This window comes from Erythrolamprus reginae, chromosome 2 (assembly GCF_031021105.1).
Source record: "Erythrolamprus reginae isolate rEryReg1 chromosome 2, rEryReg1.hap1, whole genome shotgun sequence".
Classification (NCBI taxonomy): domain Eukaryota; kingdom Metazoa; phylum Chordata; class Lepidosauria; order Squamata; family Dipsadidae; genus Erythrolamprus; species Erythrolamprus reginae.
The window spans coordinates 17,556,256-17,577,625 of NC_091951.1; the positions used below are offsets into that span (position 1 = coordinate 17,556,256).

General features: G+C 39.0%; 1 protein-coding gene across 1 annotated transcript; it reads left to right on the top strand.

The window, feature by feature from the left end:
• Positions 1 to 1,105: 1,105 nt before the first annotated feature.
• On the top strand, positions 1,106 to 20,780 carry LOC139159206 (vomeronasal type-2 receptor 26-like). Its single transcript, XM_070736557.1, has 8 exons — positions 1,106 to 1,115; positions 2,543 to 2,707; positions 2,871 to 3,083; positions 9,541 to 9,776; positions 10,680 to 11,474; positions 12,383 to 12,595; positions 15,395 to 15,521; positions 19,876 to 20,780. The coding sequence occupies exons 1-8, from the start codon at positions 1,106 to 1,108 to the stop codon at positions 20,778 to 20,780; spliced, it is 2,664 nt and encodes an 887-aa protein (XP_070592658.1).
• Positions 20,781 to 21,370: the final 590 nt, after the last annotated feature.

Consider the following 21,370-nt stretch of genomic DNA (forward strand, 5'->3'; position numbering starts at 1 on the left):
CAAAGAATGTAAGGCTAATTTAACATAATCATAAAAGTGTAAAATAAATAAATAGATAAATTAAATTGTCATGAAACTTGGGAAGGACAAGATAAGAAATGAGATAGTTATATTAACACAATGCATCTGCTGAGGGGACAAGACTTCCCAGAATGGGGTGAGGGGCATGAATATATCTCATCTGTCTCCAGTCCACAATGCAGTCCTTTCAGCAATTCTGAGAAGGATCCTCACCTGTTTGCACTATTTAGGTAAACCTGTGACAATGACTCTGTAAAAGAATCCAAGTGACCACCTGTCTGCAAGGAGTATAAATCCTTCCTTTCTCCACTATCCAGTCAGAGTTGAAGAAGCTTCTTGGATAAAAAGGTGAAATGTCCTCAAAGAAAAACGATACAGTCCAGTTATCTCTTTTGGACTTAATAATAATAAGAATTTCCAAAAGAAAAAAAAATATGATACAAGGAAACAGGAATCAGTTTTTTCTGTCTGTTTGTCTAACATCCATCCATCCAACCATCCTTCTTTCTTTCTTTACCTACCTACCTACCTACCTACCTATCTATCTATCTATCTATCTATCTATCTATCTATCTGATTTAAGAATGGTTGGGAGAGAAAAGGAATATAACATTTATGGAATATTTACATATACCAGTACGTACATATATATACACACACACAATATACCCACACACAATTACAAGCAAGGGTTTGGACTAGAAGACCTCCAAAGTCTCTTCGAACTCTGTTATTATATTATATTATAAACATATACACATATGTACGTACATACATACATACATATTTGCGGCAAACAATTATCTAGTTTTCCACACTGTCCCATCTTCAAAGTGCTCCCTTTGAATATTTTCTATTGACTCATTTAGGATTCAGATGGTTCCCTTCCTTGCAATTACCCAAATTATAGTGGTTTTGCTGTTTTTATGTTAGGCCCCTTGAGACCTTTCCACAAACTGGTCCGAGACTTGCTTTTGGAGGAGGGAACTGACCTGGCTTGTGTGACTGAAACCTGCCTGGGACATGAGGGGGGAGTTCCTCTCTCGGAGATGTGCCCAGATGGGTTTCATGTGTTGCATCAGCCATGACACCAGGTAAGGGTTTGAACAGTGGAGTCATGATCTGGTATTTAGCCCTTGTCATGGTCAGATCACTCCTTGCTGAGGTTGGACTTTGAGATGCCAATCCCCTACCACAGGGAGGCAGAGCCAATTAGGTGGTTTTGCCCCAGGTGTCTAATGGACCCTCAAGGGTTCCAGAGGGAGCTTGGGGATATACCTGACTTGCTTGTCCACAGCCCAGCTGAGTCCCTGGTGACTGCCTGGAATAAAGCTGCATTGGGGCTCTAGACTGGATTGCCCCTTTGCGGGCTCTCCGTGGCAGTGGATCCCAGAGAGCTCCTTGATTCACTGATGTTGAATCCTTGCTGTAATGAAGGACTGCAATCTTGTGGTAAGTAACGGTTCTTTATTAACGAGGAAGTAACGGTTTACAGAACTAAACAAAGACAAACATGGCCGTGCCTGGCAGCTATATATATGCCAGGCTGCCAGGCTGAGCCAACCAATCACCTTGCAGTATTTTCCCGCCCAAGGAATATGGGGCAGGTACAAGGCCTAACTGTCCTCTGGACACAACAACTGAGGAACTCCAGGAGATGAAACACAAAAAGAGACACCTGTACCAATGGTGGACATCCAGTAACTCTAAATCTGACTGAACTGGGGGAAAGATTAGAAGTAACATGAGAAAATATTATTTTACTGAAATTGTAGTAGATGCTTGGAACAAACTTCCAGCAGATGTGGTTGGTAAATCCACAGTAACTGAATTTAAACATGCCTGGGATAAACATATATCCATCCTAAGATAAAATACAGGAAATAGTATAAGAGCAGACTAGATGGACCATGAGTCTTTTTCTGCCATCAATCTTCTATGTTTCTATGTTTCTAACACAGGTAAAAGCCTTTACTAGGACTTACCTAGTGGCGATAAAGGCAGAAAAATGTGCACATCTTTCCACTTTTATGGCATCTGCAGATGACTTGCTCCCTTATTAATGTGGAGGGAGCTGAGGAGCCCTTACAGGGTAAACCTGAGGAATTTGCTCAGTTTCTCACAGATAAAGTTGCTGTCAGGCCGAAGCCTTCATGTGGAATTAGAGACTTTGGCCTGCACAGTAGTACAGTATTAGAGGAATTGGGAGGGGTAGTGAGTGAGAGGGAAAGTTACTAGCCACAAGAAATTCTTTTCTTAGAGCCAAGGTCATCTTTTGTTCTGCATCAACCGAAGAAAAGAGGAAGTTGGTGAAATCCCTGCACTCGGACTGGTCCTCATAATGAACTTGTGGGTGTGGGGATGTAGGATGAACCCTAACCTGGATGGGGTACTGGGAAGATGTTAGTATCAGAATGGTGATGGCATGACCAACATGGCTCTGATAATAAATCAAACTTTAAGTGAGAGAATTGGACTGGAATCTGATTTATTTCTCAGATGCTATTTCTGGTGCTGACAGTTGCTCAGATTCAGACAGAGGTGACAGGGGCAGGTCTCAGTCCTGTTGTATGGGATGAATTTGACCTGGTGACCCCTGAGAAAGTGGACAAGGCTATGGGAGCTGTGAGTTCCTCCACGTGTGTTGGACCTGTGTCCCTCCTGGCCAGTTTTGGCCAGCAGGGAGGTAACACGCGGCTGGATCCAGGTGTTGATTAACACTTCCTTGAGTGAGGGGTTCTTTCCACAGCTACTGAAATAAGCAGTTGTGAGAACCCTCCCCAAGAAACCATCCCTGGATCCAGCCGAGTTGAAGAATTTCTGACCGATCTCCAACCTGTCCTTCATAGGAAAGGTTGTTGAGAAAGTAGTGGGACTTCACCTCTTGCAGTCCTTGGATGAAACCAATTTTCTTGACCCTTTTCAGTCCAGTTTCAGGCCTTACAGCACAGAGACTGCTTTGGTCATGCTGATGGATGATCTCTGGCAGACCTGGGATAGGGGTCATTCCCCTAGCCTGGTGCTTCTTGACCTCTCAGCGGCTTTTGATACCATCAGCCATGGTATCCTTATGAGCTGACTGGAGGGGTTGGGAGAGGGAGACACTGTACTATGGTGGGTCTCCTCCTACTTCTTCAGTTGGTTGCAGTCGGTGTTGGCAGAGGGTCAGAGGTTGGCTCCTAGGTCCCTCCTGTGTGGGATTCCTCAGGGGTCAGTCCTCCCCCCCCTGTTTAATATCTGCATGAAACTGCTGGATGAGATCATCCGATGGCACATCCAATGACACATGGTGAGTTACCATCAGTACACTGGTGACACTCAGCTGTACATTTCCACCCTGTGTCACCTCAGTGAAGTGGTGGAAGTGATGTGCTGATGTCTGGAGGCTATTAGAGTTTGGATGGGTGTTAAAAGGCTCAAGCTCAACCCTATTGAGTCTCTGAGTCCTCTGAGTCCATGATTATTTGTGCAGGACGTGAGTGAACCATAACATTTTGGGGCGGCTCAGAACAGCAATAAACGATACAATACAAACTATGACTAAAAACCTGCTATCTTAAAAAACAATCAATACTATATAGTCACAACAACACATAACTCTTAATAGTCAGAGAAGGGGATACATTAATTGTCCCATGCCTGGCAACATAGATAAGTCTTCAGGGTCTTGCGGAAGGCGAGGAGGGTGGGGGCAGTTCGAATCTCTGGGGGGAGTTGATTCCAGAGGGCCGAGGCTGCCACAGAGAAGGCTCTTCCCCTAGGTCCAACCAGACAACATTGTTTAGTCAATGGGATCCAGAGAAGGCCAACTTTGTGGGACCTAATTGGCCACTGGGATTCATGCTGCAGAAGGTGGTCCGTAGGTATCCTGGTCCGATGCCATATAGGGCCTTATAGATCATCACCAACACTTTGAATTGTGTCCAGAAACTAATCGGCAACCAGTGGAGGCTGTGGAGTGTTGATGATACATTGGCATATCTGAGATGACCCATGACTGCTCGTGAAGCTGCATTCTGCACAATCTGAAGTTTCCGAACACTTGTCAGGCCCAAAGTCATTATGTGAAGTCACAGGTTTGCCTGACACAGTTTAGCGGGGTGAAAAACATCCCCAAAATATGAACAAGTGGGATTGTGGTTATGGGTGATTTCAACATGCCTGATGTTGACTGGAATATCCCCAGTGCCCTTACATGCAAAAGTAAGAATATAGTAGAGGCCTTTACAGGAGCAGCTATGGCACAGCTAGTGAAGACACCAACTAGAGGGGAGAATATTCTAGATTTAGTTTTTACAAATGGGAATCGGGTTTCAGAGGTCAAGGTGGGAGAAAATTTAGGTTGCAGTGACCATCTATGTTTGTGGTTTGATGTAAAAATTGATGGTGAGCAATCCTATACTGCAACCAAAGTATTGGATTTCAGAAAAACAAATTTTAATGAAATGGGGGAATATTTAAATAATGAATTAAAGGGGAGGGATAAAATGGCAGGAGCGAGCACCCAGTGGACCGTATTAAAAAAGGCCATCTTAAAAGCCACAAGACTTTATGTAAAGCAAGTAACTAAAGGTAAAAGGAAGAAGAAACCGCTATGGTTTAGCAATGATGTAAGGGCTATAGTCAATGAAAAAAAGGCTGCCTATAGGAGGTATAAAGAGTCTGGAAGTATAGCTGATAGAGAGGTGTATAAAATGAGACAGAAGGAGGCGAAACAGATAATATATGCTGCTAAAGCCTCAAAAGAGGAAGAAATAGCAAAATCTGTAAAGAAGGGGGATAAAACCTTCTTCAGATATATTAGTGATAGGAAGAAGAAAAACTGCAGCATCACAAAGCTTAGTACTGGGAATAATACATGCATTGATGAGAATAAGGAGATTGCTGACCATTTCAATAGCTACTTCTGTTCAGTTTTCTCAAAAGACACCTTACATAATAATAATAATACTATAGAGGGATATAGCATTGCTTCCAGCTGTACGGATTCAGCTCCAGTGATCTTAGAAGCCGATGTCTTAGAAGAACTTGAAAGATTAAAGATAAATAAGGCAATGGGTCCAGATGGCATCCACCCCAGAGTTCTTAAAGAACTCATATCTGTCATTGCTAACCCCCTGACTGACTTGTTTAACCAATCCCTGTTAACAGGAGATGTTCCTGAGGATTGGAGAATGGCCAGTGTTGTGCCTATCCACAAGAAGGGCAGTAGAGAAGAAGCTGGTAACTACAGGCCAGTTAGCTTGACATCAGTTGTAGTTAAAACGATGGAGACTCTACTCAAAAAGAGGATAAATCAGCATCTAAAAAACAATAACTTATTGGACCCAAATCAGCATGGCTTTACTGAAGGCAAATCGTGTCAGACTAATCTCATTGAGTTCTTTGACTATGTCACAAAGGTGTTGGATCAAGGTGGTGCCGTGGATATTGCCTATCTGGACTTCAGCAAAGCCTTTGATACGGTTCCACATAAAGAGCTGATAGATAAATTAGTGAAGATTGGACTTAATCCCTGGATAGTTCAGTGGATTTCAAGCTGGCTGAAGCATAGACATCAGAGAGTTATTGTTAATGGCGAGTATTCTGAGCAGAGACAGGTTACAAGCGGTGTGCCACAAGGGTCTGTTCTGGGTCCTATTCTTTTTAATATGTTTGTGAGTGACATAGGGGAAGGTTTGGTAGGGAAGGTTTGCCTATTTGCCGATGACTCTAAAGTGTGCAATAGGGTTGATATTCCTGGAGGGGTCTGTAATATGGTAAATGATTTAGCGTTACTAGATAAATGGTCAAACCAATGGAAACTGCAGTTTAATGTTTCCAAATGTAAAATAATGCACTTGGGGAAAAGGAATCCTCAATCTGAGTATTGCATTGGCAGTTCTGTGTTAGCAAAAACTTCAGAAGAGAAGGATTTAGGGGTAGTGATTTCTGACAGTCTCAAAATGGGTGAGCAGTGTGGTCGGGCGATAGGAAAGGCAAGTAGGATGCTTGGCTGCATAGCTAGAGGTATAACAAGCAGGAAGAGGGAGATTGTGATCCCCTTATATAGAGTGCTGGTGAGACCACATTTGGAGTACTGTGTTCAGTTCTGGAGACCTCACCTACAAAAAGATATTGACAAAATTGAACGGGTCCAAAGACGGGCTACAAGAATGGTGGAAGGTCTTAAGTATAAAACGTATCAGGAAAGACTTAATGAACTCAATCTGTATAGTCTGGAAGACAGAAGGAAAAGGGGGGACATGATCGAAACATTTAAATATGTTAAAGGGTTAAATAGGGTTTAGGAGGGAAGTGTTTTTAACAGGAAAGTGAACACAAGTACAAGGGGACACAATCTGAAGTTAGTTGGGGGAAAGATCAAAGGCAACATGAGAAAATATTATTTTACTGAAAGAGTAGTAGATCCTTGGAACAAACTTCCAGCAGACGTGGTTGGTAAATCCACAGTAACCGAATTTAAACATGCCTGGGATAAACATATATCCATTGTAAGATAAAATACAGGAAATAGTAAAAGGGCAGACTAGATAGACCATGAGGTCTTTTTCTGCCATCAGTCTTCTATGTTTCTATGTTTCTATGATACCTCCCGCTTACCAGACATCTGGAAACCAGCCCTCAAACGTATCCCAGCCATAGAAACCAGACTCAGAACACACATTGCAAAACAATCAAGTAGCCTGCAAGTTCCAACTACTCAGGATATCACGCCTAATCTACAACCATTAACTAATCAGCATACCTCAGCTACATCAATGACCCCAGATGTTACCCCACTGACTCACCAGGAAGTTTCTACACAGCAGGCAATTGCTGAGCCATCAAACCACACCCAGCCACCAGTATTTATAGAAGGGAGGCAGCTCAGGTCTCGCAGTATTCGCCTTAGAACAAGGACAGAAACACCAGTCTGAAGATGACGAGTGAGACCTCGTCGAAACGTCACCAGAAATGTCCAAATCCTACACGGGAAGAAACCCGAATATACCAAGACCGTCATGCCTGTACCCGTGAAAATCTACGAAAACAAATATATATATATACCATCACACATTCCTTTATGCAGAGTCCAAGGTAAACGAACAAAGGAAGGAACCAGAAATCCCTGCACCAGATTGGTCCTCATGATTGCATTTGTGGGTGTGGAGATGTTATAAATTAATTTTATATTAACTATCGTATCTTTTTATTACATGCTTAAATCTTTATATATTATATATTAATTGGAAAATATCAACATTCAGTATAATGAACAATAACAGTAAGATCAATAATAAATTTCTTTCCTGGCTTTCGTACTCAGAACAACTTACAAAAATTAGGCAGGTTGATGGCAGGCAATCAAGAGAGAGCAGCTGGGCTTGGGTTGCGTGGTCTGGGTTAGAGGTGGCGGCAGGAAGGTGGGCAAGGAACCAGAGAGCAGATGGGATGTGGGCATCACTCTAAGTGAGGCCAAGGCAGGCAAGGGGAGCTAAGGAGTGAGTGGGAGGGGTGGGACGGACTGTGGTGAGCCAGTGGTGTGATTGGTCAAAAAGTTAACAAAGTGGGCAAAAAGTTAACAAACGATTCCACCAAACCTGTGCGAACTGGATGATTAATATATGGAGATCTAATGGAAAAGCACATCAAAAACAGGTCTTATTCTTAACATTAGGTTACAAATTTCTTCCTTAGCATTGGAAAACAGGCAGCACTAGAATTAATGTTCTCAACCTAATGGCAGCAAACTGTTTAGTTCCGGGTGACCTTCGTCAGGAGGTTTTGGAGACAAAAGAGTAGATTGAAGGACAACACCCAATTTCCTGAGTGTCGAACTGTTCTCCATCAGCATCATTCTAGACATGTGCAGAAAGGAAAAACCACAACCATGTCAGACCAATGCCCTCTAAGGGTATATCTATGATTTTTCACTATGCTTTTCTCCAGCTTCTCCGCATACGGAGACCCAGAAGTAGTTCAGGATCCCCAGAGGAGATGCTGCTTCCTACAGTAATTATTAAAATCCTGGTTCTGTGAGATCCCTCTTCATATTCCTCCAGTGATTGCCTTTGATGTAAACATCAGATTGAAGCAACTTGAAAGGGATCTTGCATCAGAAAAGGATAAATGTCTCAGGTCACACACAATGTGGTACAAATGTTGGGACATTCAGGGACTGTGCTTCTTGAATGTACCTTTCCTTTCTTTCCTTTCCAGCTTAAGTTCTATTTATCTCCCTCTCAGTCAAGAAAGTCACTCTCATTTCCATTTTATGAGAATGCTTTGAATTCTTCAAACTGTCTTGTTCTTCCCTAGAAATAGGAAGAGGATTGAGTCAGCCTCATGAATTATGGACCTTCTCCTTCTGCTTCTGCTTCTGCTGATGTCCCAGCCAGTCTCTGGGAAGCTGAGAATGAAGTGCCTGCTGACTTTGGAGGCGCATGAGGGGAAATATCTGCGGAGCTATTACAGGCCAGGAGACCACCTCATTAGTATAGTCTCCTTTGCCACACTGATATCCCACATAACACTGTCTTTCAACACAGCTCCTTATACTCAATCTCCCTCGTAAGCCATTTGGTGGGATGGAGTTGCATTCTCTCCATTTGCAGTCCTAACACACTTTTCCATTTTCTTTCGGTTACTCCTATATTAATTTCTTGAATCATTTGAATTTCCACAGCTGCTCTCTTATTTTTTTTTAATTTTATTTTACAAATGTGACATACAAGACAAAGGAAAAAAACATACATAAAAACATATGTATACAACATTTGGGAAATGAAAGTTTCCCCACTTTTTTTTTGGATATTTGATCAGAGAATTACACTTCTTTTATATAATATTAATTTTTGAATTCTTTTATTTGACGTGTTGCTTTGCATAAATTTTTATTTATTTATTTCTTTTAGCCAATCATAAAATTTTGCCCATGTTTTATAGTAATCTGATTCTTCTTTTCCCTCTAATCTTTTTCTTTTAAGAGACCCAAACCCAAAGATGGAGTAACCCTGCCCCAAATTATTTTCTCCTCTCAAACAATCCTGAATTAATCACAACTAGTTTATTTAAAAAATTGTAGTTGCCTCTGCCCAACCCATTTTTATAACCATTGATTAATATTTGATTCCTGATCCTAGTAGGAATAGAGAATGATTTGTTTTTGGAATTGTTTTTCTGGACCATTTATAAGATTTCTTTGCTGATGATTGAATAATTAATGATAGAATGATTTTGAATCTTGTGACATTGTACAAATTAAAAATGAGTATGATTATAAATAATTATATATTTAAATATGAAATCTCCATCCCACCTTCTCAACACTCATAGCAATGAAACGGTGATGGGTGACTCTAATTTGTTTATTGTTTTGAACTCTTAGCTTAAGATTGAATGGGCTTGTGGAGAGAAAGAGAAAAAAATGAAAATATATTGTTGTTGTTAGAGATGATGTTAACCTGAACATTTTTTACAGTAGTTCATCTAATTACCCAGCAATAATCCTATGCTTCATTTTTGCCATTCAACAAGTCAACAAGAATTCTCAGCTTTTGTACAATCTCACACTTGGCTACAACATCCATGACAATTATTTGAACACGCTTGGGACTTCAGATGCCTTGCTGGACATGCTCTCAACTGGAGAAGCCAATGTTCCCAACTACAGCTGTGGCAAGAATGACAACCTGATGGTTGTTCTTGATGGATCTCTTGATGACATCTCCATTCAAATGTCAACATTAGTAGGCACCTACAAAGTCCCTCAGGTTTGTGTTTTTCTCTATCTGGTAACATGAACAAGTTGTTCGTGGGTGGGTAATAGATTCAATCATATCAGTTCCATGGAATTCATGAGCTGCTTTTCATCATGGCCATTATCATGGCTAGGGATTGAGATCCACAGTGAGGAGGAGGCCTAAACATTTACCCGATCAGCTGGACATAATGTTAAATATGGAATATTTAATCAAATCCCTTAAATGAAGTGATTTGCATTGACAGTGCTCTAGAGATAAGAAGACTCTAATAATAAATAAGGGTTTTTTAGATATTTTAAATATTAGATTTGTTGCTGTACATTGTTTTTACTATTGCTGTGAGCCGCCCTGAATCTACAGAGAGGGGCGGCATACAAATCTAAATAATAATAATAATAATAATAATAATAATAATAATAATAAATACATAATACATCTATTATCTGAATGTCAAATTTATTAGAAAAGAGAAAGAGCAGTAACTTAGACTCCAGATTAGAGAAATGATTACCAATGTTGCTAATATTTTGCATTTGTATTCATTATCTTAATATGGCATAAGGGTTAAAAATACCAATAGAAATATCATTTAGACTTATATACCAATCCACAGTGCTTTACAGCTCTTTCTAAGCAGTTTACAGAGAGTAAACATATTGCCCCTCATTTTACCAACCTTGGAAGGATGGAAGGCTGAGTCAACCTTGAGCTGGCAGTTGGTGATCAGCAGAAGTAGCTTACAGTACTGCACTCTAACTACTGCACCACGAACGTTCAATAGTCTATAACAATAGTCTATAACAATAGACTTTTTAAATATTGCTGTGAGAACCACAGTGGATGTATTAAATGTTTACATTTTGGATCTGATCTGATCTAAATATAATAAACTACTCTTCATTGTTTCTTCAGATCAGTTATAGAATTGTTTCAGAGGTTCTGAGTGATAAAAGTCAAATTCCTTTTTTCCATCAAATGCTCCCCCAAAATGGGTTCCAATATTTAGGAATTGTCCAAGTACTCCTCCACTTTAAATGGACTTTGATTGGCCTCTTTCCTTCAGACACAGAGGAGGGAGAGAATTTTATGAGAACTTTCACTCCTATGCTTCTCAGAAATGGAATTTGTGTCATTATTTCACATCAATTTTCAATGCATAGATCTACAGAATCTCTCAGAAATGCCATCTCTAAGTGGAGAAAAGTCAATGTCTTTGTTCACTTCATGGAATTTGCTTCCCTTGTGGATAGAATTCACCACATCCATTTAACAATTGAAGGTTTGCCAGGACCCATTGAAGGGAAAATCTGGATTACCACAATAGTGGAGAAAGTGACAATGACAAAGCATACACTTCAAAAATATATCCATAGTATTTGGACTTTTGCTCTCCAGGAAAAAAAATGGCCAAATGATGATGCCTTTCAACCCAATCTTTTTAGGGATTCCAAATTTGAAGACCAATCTTTTCGCTGTTCTTTTTCAAAACATGTCCTTTCTGCCAAAGGCCGGAGACGATGTACTGAGATAGCACCACTGGACATGCAAGAGAAAAAGAACAGGATTCTGATAAAGAATGACCACCATGTTTATAGTGTTGTTAAGACTCTGGCCCATGCCTTGAATGTTGCATATTCCTCCTTATCTAGGAGGAGAAAAATGGAGGAGAAAGAAAGATTGGGAGCTCAAAGATTAGAGCCATGGCAGGTATGGGGTCCTGACAAGGATCCATCAAGATTAGTTCCTGTTTAGAAAACAATCAAATGTCCATGTAGGGGAACCATTTCAACTTACTTGTTCTGCGAAACACTAACAGGTTCGACTAAACTGAGCCCAGATTTAGCTCACAGGATTATGTTCCAAAGAGCAGGGATTATCACAATTATATTTTGACATTACACACTTCTATTATAATTTTTAAAAATGTATACATTGTAAATAAATTCCTGTACTTATGGGTTTGTAATTTGCATGATATAATTTTATATTCCTACATATGTTAAACACTTCTAGTATAATTTTTAAATAAATATATATATATATATATATATATATATATATATATATATATATATATATATATATACATTGCAAATAACATGATAGAATTTTATATTCATATATTTCAGCTAAATCTAAGAGCATTTAGCACAACCTGGATTTGTTATTATGTATTGTTTTTATTTGTTGCGAGTTTGCGGAGAGGGGCGGCATATAAATCCAATAAATCTAATCTAACCTCTCCTCACTGCAGGAGTCCAATTAAAGCTTTCAGACTGATGGCTGCTCAGTCTTTTCATTTAGCTGGTTACACTGTAAATATTGCTGCCAGGAGTTCAATCCTGACCAGCTCAAGTTTGACTCAGCCTTCCATCCTTCCCAGACTATTAAAATGGGGAGCCAGATTTGTGTTGTCAATATGCTGATTCTATAAACCATTTAGAGAGGGTTCTAAAAGCACTGTGAAGTGGTATAAAGTCTAAATGCTATTGCTATTTAGGCAAATAGTGAAGGGAGGACTGAACATCTTTGTTTCACTGGCTGAGTTTTAAAATTGCTCCCTCTTTTAGGATGTTTCAAAATGCTTTCAAAATTCCTGGATGTTTCAATTCTAGTTCCATCCCTTTCTGGAGAAGAATGAATTTTGCAATTTTTCCTGGGAGAAACTATACTTGGACCACAGTGGAAATGTAGCAGCAGATCTGAATATTATAAGTTGGTTGTTTTTCCCCAACAACGATCCCATCAAAGAACAACTCGGGAGTCTTGAAAGACAAAAGCTTATTATCAGTCAAGATGCTCTTTCACGGCTAAAATTGCTCAACAAGGTGCTTGAAAATATTGAAAATCTTTCTGTCAGTATAGTTGGTGTTAGTGTGCCCTGAAAGAGCAGGATCAGATATTTTTAAAGAGCCCATATCTGACCAAAGTTATTTTTGCCTCCTTTTCAACTGACTGGGAGAGCCCTCCCACTCAGACATAGGTTCCTACCCATTCTGTCTGGTTCTATAGAACCAGTTATAACTGGGCAGCCTTGATTTCTGGAACCGGTGGAGACCCAGCCTGTTCTCCAGTGATGGGCTACCAAAATTTTTACTACCACACTGTGGGCATGTTTTAGGCATTTTGTTTCAACATCTTTCAGTGCAAATTGGGTGCTCTGGGGTGGAGCTCCAAATTTTGCTACCGGAATTGCATTCCTGAACTGTTCCCGTAGGAGCCCATCACTGCTGTCCTCCCAACGGTGCCATAAATGCTGAAGTTTTGTTTTTCACTTCTGCCCATGCACAGAATCTTTTTGAAAGTACTTATTTTATTCATTTATTTTATTACCATAGTTTATTTGTCATAACATGTGCAAGATAGTAGGCATTGGTATAAACATAAATTTGGACAATAGAGCAGTAAGACAGAGATGGTAGGCACAATGATGCACTTAGGCATGCCCCTTACAGACCTCTTAGCAATGGGGTGAGGTCGACAGTACACAGTAAGGTAAAAGTTTTTGGTAGTGCATTCCAGGCATTGGTCACTCTGTTGCTGAAGTCAAATTTTCTGCAGTCCAGTTTGGAGTGGTTTACATGGAGTTTATTTTTTTATTTATTGTTAGAGTTGAAAGGGACCATGCAGGTCATCAAGTCCAACCCCCTGCCTGAGCAGGAATCCTAAAGCACCCCAGCCAAATGGCAGTCCAATCTCCTCTTGAAAGTGTCCAGAGGTGGGGAGTTCACAACCTCTGCAGGCAGGTTGTTCCACTGGTTGATCGCTCTGACCATCAGGAAGTTCTTCCTTACTTCTAGGTTGAATCTCTCCTTGGTCAGCTTCCAGCTGTTGTTCCTTGTCCGGCCCTCTGCTGCTATGGAGAATAGAGTGGCCCCCTCCTCTCTGTGGCAACCCCTCATATATCTATATACAGCTATCATGTCCCCTCTGGCCCTCCTTTTCTCTAGGCTATCTTTGCCCAGTTCCCGCAATCTCTCTTCGTAAGTCTTGGTTTCAAGTCCCCTAATCATTTTGGTTGCTCTTTTCTGCACCTTCTCCAGAGTTTCAATGTCTCTTTTGATGTGTGGTGACCAGAACTGGATGCAGTACTCCAGATGTGGTCTGACCAGGGCATAGTAGAGTGGTATTAATACTTCCCTGATCTTGGAGTGTATCCCCCTGTTGATGCAGCTTAGGATAGTGTTGGCTTTTTTGGCCGCTGCTACACATTGCTGGCTCATGTTTAGTTTATTATCCACCAAGACTCCAAGATCTCTTTCGCAGTCACTACTGCTAAGCGGGGTTTCTCCCAGGCTGTATGTGTGTCTAGGGTTATTGTGGGCCCATAGTGTTAATCTGTCTAGATTTTTCTGTATTTTGAGCCTGTCCTCTAGTTTGAATCTACTGTATGCTTGTGTATTGTTGCGGTTGAAGCTGAAGTAATCATTGACTGGTAGGACATTGTGACAGATGATTTGATGAACTACAATTAGATCAGATTGAAGAAAATGAAGTTCTAGGCTATCTCAAACCAAAATTTCAAGTCTGATGGAATAAGATATTGTGTTGCGAGGACTCTTCTTTTGAAATATTTCTGGATTCTCTCAATCGTATGAATGTCTGATATGCAGTGTGGGTTCTAGACAGGTGAGCCATATTCAAGAATTGGTTTAGCAAATGTTTTGTAAGCTCAGGTTAGCAGTGTAATTTTGCCATTGGATCAGTTATGCCAGATTATAGTAACTTTAGTGAACTTGCAGTATCACAATCTGAAACCCACTCCTGTTCAATCAAAATGGCACCAAAATGACTGGTCAGATATGACATAATGCCCTAAACTAGAAAAATGAAGGAGAAAAAAACTTACTATAATGATATTAAGAGTGTCAATTTGTACTGAAGTGCTACTTAGATTTGGTATTGGCTTTTAAGCCATCTAAAAACCCCTTGGATGCAATTGCTTATCAACTCTTGATTATCAACTACCTTAAGTCTTCCAGTAAAACAGAGAATTTTCCAAATTTAAGTCATAAATAAATGTGGGTCTGTCTTTCCATGTCATCTAATTGTAATTCTAAATTTGAGAGGTAGTGGAGGGCAGGGTTTTGTAGAGTGCTATTGTTCTTCAGGGCTCAAAGAGTTGGACAAAACTAATGACTAACAACAAAACTGTAATTCTTCAACAGAAAGGACCTTGTCTTGAATACCTAACTGGGCTTTAGAAATATCCCTTTCTCATATAGGACTCAACTTCATGTCCCATGCGCTGCAGCAAAAGATGCCTGGATTACCCTTGTTAAGAGACATATTCTCATGATTTCATCTCTCGATAGAAACAAGGCAGTAATCTTTAGTCTTATTTCACTAACATGGCAGCCGTATGAATTGAAAATATGAATGTACAGATATAACTGAATAATACCTCTTTTAAGATTGTCAGCCCTAGTTTTAGTGGAATTTATATCTTAACTGGAACAAGGATTTGGATTGCTTTGAAAGGGGAATGGCGTCACAATATTTTATGTTTTCCTGATCTATAATAGTTCAGAAGTTTCTTTCTTAAGCACAGTTTCATTCTATTTTAATCTATCTAATAAACAAAAATTTGGGAGATAATTTAGAATTAATTTTATTTTTCTCCTTAGACTCTGCCTCAGTCCAAATGTGTCGATAATTGTCACCCTGGATTTGTCAAATGGGCTCGGAAAGAAGAACCAATCTGCTGCTATGATTGCATTCCTTGTCCAGAGGGGACCATCTCCACACAGGAAGGTGAGTGACACCAGAGGGAAGGGCATTGGATTCAACCAGAACATTTAATCAAAGTGCATGTTAAAAGACATATCTGAACTTGACTATTTTATTCTTTATTGCTATTTTAAACATGTCCAATTTATTCTATATTGAGAGGAATAAGCTTGAAGAGCTTATTGAAGAATAATCAGGAAGAGATGGAAGAAAGTAGTGGATTGGGCAAGATGAATTCTGTTAAAAGAAGTATCTTTTCTACTTGTCAGCTTAAAAATTTCCTTCCTTGTTTACCATCTAAATTAATTGAAACTTGAGGATTGGTTTCAGGTCAAAGGGTTTTGCTCAATCAAACCAATTTTATCTTACAGGCCAAAAGTTGTACCAGTCAATCAGTCAGTCAGTCAGACAGACAGACAGACAGACAGACAGACAGACAGACAGACAATATTTAATAAGGTCATAAATCCGCATAACAGAATGATCTACTTGAGAGGACCAGAGTGTTTAGGTTCAAGGGGCAAAAGAAAACAAAAGACTTGGTCTGTTGGGCCTATTTGGGTCAGAACAAAGAAGCACCCACTTGCATAAAATTCAAACCAAAAACAAAACTATATTTAAGAATGATTTGTACAAAACAAGATCAGTATTTCTGTCCATGTTGGTAGCATTCCTGGTCAAATTTGCTAATAAATAAAAGAGTGGCTGGGAGTTAAATCCAATTTAGACATTCTTCAGTGCTGTAATGTCTTTTTAATCACAGATTCTTTTTTTAAAAATTAACAAGTTTAATATACACACAACATAAAACAGTGCATAGTGAAAAGTGCCCCCCACCCTGACCCACACACATACCCCACCACCAAATCGGGGGTGTTTCTTATATAACCCACTTTAACCCAAGAGCAATATATCTATTTACATATTATAGAGTGATTCCAATTTATTTCTTGTAGCTTGGTCTCGAATTCTACTCATCATATATCATCTTACCTTGTCCCTCCATCCCATCAGTTGTCTCAATTCAGTTTCATTATCCAAATTTATCCTTTTATCCATAATTTCAAATTGAATATGGTCCACCATGTACCTATACCAATTTTGCATTGTCTATTTTGTCACATCCTTCCAATATAATTGCATCATTTGCAAATAAGTTTAATTTCATTTCTAATCCCCCTATTTTATATCCTGCCCAAGTGTCTTATCTTATTAGCTAAAATCTCTCTTGCTATTACAAATAAAGGACATCCCTGCTTGGTGCCGTTTAATATTTTAATTCTTTGTGTTCTTTGTCCATTCACCCTTATATATGCTACATTCCCTTTATAAATTTCTTTTATAGTTTCACAAAATTTATCCCCCATATTTAGTTCCTTACATAATTTATATAAATAGCTGTGGTTAACTTTATCAAAAGCTTTATACACATCTAATTTCAAAATTCCCAATTTCCTTTTAGTAACAGTAGCATGGTGCATCACACTTATTACATTTCTAATTGGTTCACTTATTTTCCTTCCCTTCACAAATCCATATTGATCTTCTTCAATTATTTTTGGCAAAATATTTTCTAGTCTATTTGCCAATATTTTCATAAATATTTTATAATCTTGATTTGCCAAACTGATAGGACAGTAGGACCCAGGCTCTCTTAAATCTCAATCCATCTTCAGGATAGTAACAATCTCTGAAAGCTTCCATGTCTGTGGGATATCATGATTTAACAATATATTATTAAACAGTTTCCCCAAATGCAGCAACAATACATTCATATTCGTTTTATAAAATTCCCCTGTAAACCCATCCAGGCCTGGTACTTTGGCTTGTTTTAACCCTTTAATTACTCTAGCAATTTCATCTTGTGTAATTTCTGCATTCATTATTTCATTATCTTCTTCACTTACTATTTTCCCAGCATTGAGAACTCCTATCTTAACCTGCTCCTCTTTATACAAATCCTCATAATATTTCCTCGTTATCTTCTCTAGCTGCTCTTTACCATATCTAACCTCTCCACTACAGTTTCTCAGTGCTAATATACATGATTTTTCTTTCCTCTTCTTCAAATATCTGGCCATTTGCTGCATGGATTTTGTCCCCCAACTCAATGTTTTTTGTCGCATCGTCATTCTCATCTTGTTCCATTGGATCTCCTCATACACCATCAATTGTTTCTTTTTCAATTTCAATAAACTATTCCAATCTCTACTTTTAGTTAATCTTAACTGCTCTTGTATCAAATCTATTTCCCTTATCGTCATTTCGCTTTTTCTACCCCACCTCTTCCTAATATCTGCTTCCATACATATACATTGTCCTTACATGCATCCCACACAATTGATTGTTTAATACCACCCACATCATTATTTCTAAAATATTCACATAACTCTGTTTGCAATTTATCTTTATCTTGTTCGCTAGCAGTTACAACTGCATTATATCTCCAAATTCTTTGATTGCGTTCCTGACCTATTTCCAATTCTGCCAATAGTGGGGCATGATCTAATAACCAAATACTTTTAATATCTATTTTTTTAACTTGTATATTGCCCCCCCATTCATTAATATATAATCAATGCAACTAAATGTATGATATCTTGCTGAATAATATGTACTTCTATTTGAAATATCTGCATGAAGATCCACCATATTAAGTCTGTTTAAATGTAACATCCTACTGTTTCCAATCCCATTTGTTAATTGCATATTAAAATCTCCTGCCAAAAAAGTTGAGCCCTCCATAAAGTTATCTAACTTCCTCTTAGTGTTTATTATAAATTGTTTTGTTTTTGTATTTGGGGCATAAATTGTTGCTAATGTCAACTTCTTTTGATTAATTTTCCTTTTAACAAATAACCACCTTCCTTCTCTATCTTTCTGAACTCTAACCTCTTCGAAAGGAACCCTCTGATGAATAAGAATCACCGTACCTCTACTATTTTGCGTTCCTCTAGATTCATATACCCATTTCAAATTTCTATCATTAATCAATTTAACCCTTCCTCCCCGTCTTTTATGTGTTTCTGTCAAAATCATAATATCCACCTTATGTTGCTTAGCCATCCTTAATATCCTAAAATGTTTCAAATCTGATCCGAAACCATTCACATTTAAAACCATTATCTTACACTCAATCATAATATACCAAAATAACCCTTTCACCCTCTTTTTTTGCCCTTGGTTTAATTCCCCCCCCCTTCCTTACCCCTGTTACCTCCCCCAACGTGCCTTCCTTCCATGCTCTCCCCACCAAAAGAGGGAGGACAAGAAAAATCCTTGTCCAATTATGAGGCACATTCTCTTGATTGCGTTCCCACACTACTGAGCTCCACTTTCAACCACTTTTAAATATAATAAAAAAGAAGAATTCCCCTCCCACCCTCCCTTCTCATTTAGATAATTCCTTCTTTAACATCTTTAACTTCTTTAACTTTCCCGCTCCCTTAAACTTCCCCCACAGAATAACAGATTCACTACATTCCAAAGACATCTCCGAAAAAAAGGGGGCCCCCAACAAGGTCACTTTTTCGCTTTCTTCTCATGCTGAGCTCTTGTTTTCCTCTGCTCCCTTCTAATGGCCTCCACCTGTCCAGTTAACTCCTTCAGCTGCTCTTCTCTTTGTCTTTCCTCCTCATCTGGAGTACTACGACCGCTGAAAAGATCTTCTCCTTCTTCTGCTTTTTTTGTCTCACCCATAGCTCCTTGTGCTCCAGCTTCTTCAAACCCGATCCCCAGTTGATCCAATAATGCCTTTCCCTCCTCCAATGTACATGCCCTGTACATCTTATTTTCTTGGAACACCAAAATAGCAGCTGGAAACCCCCAAGTAAACCTTTTTCCACTTTGATATAAACAGCTTGAAATTGGGCGTAAGGCAGCTCTTGCTCTCAAGGTTTCCCAAGAGAGATCCCTCAGAACTCTTATCTCGTTCCCATCTTGTTTAAGGCTGGCACAACTTTTCAAAGAATTGTAAATGATCTCTGCTTTTTTTCCCCTGGCAAAAGCCATAACAATGTCTCTTTGCCTCTCCCTGTTTCTGCATGGGGCAGCCCAATGGACACATATTATATCATCAGAACCAACTTGGACACTAGCTTGCTTATTAATCCAACTAGTTACTGCTTCATTTAAATTTGAGCCTGAAGCAAAGTCTGATCAGAACCCATGCAGACATAAATTTCTTCTCCTTTGACACGCAGCCATGAAAGTCTAAACTGCTAATATTAAACTGGACTGTAAGCTGCCTACATTTCATTTAAGATGGGCAACCAAAAAACCCCCCTGTCTATATCTATATTTCAGTTTACCAATTATTATGGCTTTCTTGTCTCTCAGCATTAGACTGTAAAAATAATATTACTTACTGTTTTCTCAGATACTGAAAAATGCATCAAATGCCCTGATGATAAATATCCTACTGATGACAGAATCCAATGTATTCCCAAAAGAATAACCTTCCTGTCCTATGAAGAACATCTGGGCATCATCCTGGTCTCCTTTGCTATATTCTTGTTTCTAACAACAGCCCTTGTTTTAGTCATATTCCTTAAATACCTAGAAACCCCCATTGTCAAAGCTAACAACCGTGACTTGTCCTACATCCTCCTGGTTTCCCTCTTGCTCTGCTTCTTGTCCTCCTTTTTCTTCATTGGCCGACCAAGGAAAGCCACCTGCCTTCTCCGACAAACAATGTTCAGTACCATCTTCTCAGTAGCTGTGTCTTGTGTGTTAGCCAAAACAATCATGGTAGTGCTGGCCTTCCTGGCCACGAAACCAGGAAGCAGAGTGAGGAGATGGTTGGGGAAGAGCTTGGCCAACTCCATCATAGTTTCTGGTTCTGCTGGGAAAATTGTAATTTGTGCAATTTGGCTGGGAGTTTCTCCTCCATTTCCTGACTCTGACATGCATTCCCAGTATGGAGAGATTATTCTTCAATGCAATGAAGGCTCTGTCACCATGTTTTATGTTGTTCTCAGCTACATGGGTTTCCTTGCTGCCATTTGCTTCACAGTGGCTTTCCTGGCCAGGAACCTGCCTGGGGCATTCAATGAAGCCAAACTGATCACCTTCAGCATGCTGGTCTTCTGCAGCGTCTGGGTCTCCTTCCTGCCCACCTACGTGAGCACCAAAGGGAAATACATGGTGGCCGTGCAGATTTTCTCCATCTTGGCTTCTGGTGCTGGTCTTCTGGGCTGCATCTTCTTCCCCAAATGCTACATTATCATCCAGAGACCAGATTTAAATACTAAGGAACATTTAATGATAAAAGTCGGTATTTGATCATGACATGGTTTCTCGGGCTCATAACACTTGAATATTTATTGCAGTTATTATTGAGTTTGCCTGCTTGTTTTGACAATTAAGGTTATTTCATATCAAAATAAATAAACATACAAAAATGTAAGACTAACTTAAGATAAACAACAAAGTATAAAATAAATTAATTAATAATTGAAATTGTCATGAAACTGGGGAAGAACAGGATAAGAAATAAGATTATATTATCATATAGGAATGACTTTCTGAATAAGTAAATAAAGGAACAAATGTTTGAAATACGTTTACCAGTCAGTTTTATCTTCAGTGTACCTAAAAAGAAAGAAAATCACATCTTTCCAATTTTGTAAAATCTTTAATTTTTGTGATATTTTATAATATACAGCAAAGAGATGAGTTTAGACTCATTTTTTGGAAAACTCTATAAATATTTTGTGAAACTGATTTAAAGACCATGAAATTAATTACAAAGAATCTCTATTGTGGGAAAAATCTGTTTTGTTTTTTAATCAATTGAATAAAAAAACCTTGAGGATTACCAAAACACAAAATGACCACTTCAAAGGAATCATGTGATTTATGGGCCATTAAAG

Coding starts and splice junctions, on each gene's coding strand:
- LOC139159206 (XM_070736557.1), top strand. Junction 12,596..15,394: donor GGCTAAAATTGCTCAACAAG/GTGCTTGAAAAT, acceptor TTTTCTCCTTAG/ACTCTGCCTCAGTCCAAATG. Junction 15,522..19,875: donor GACCATCTCCACACAGGAAG/GTGAGTGACACC, acceptor CTGTTTTCTCAG/ATACTGAAAAATGCATCAAA.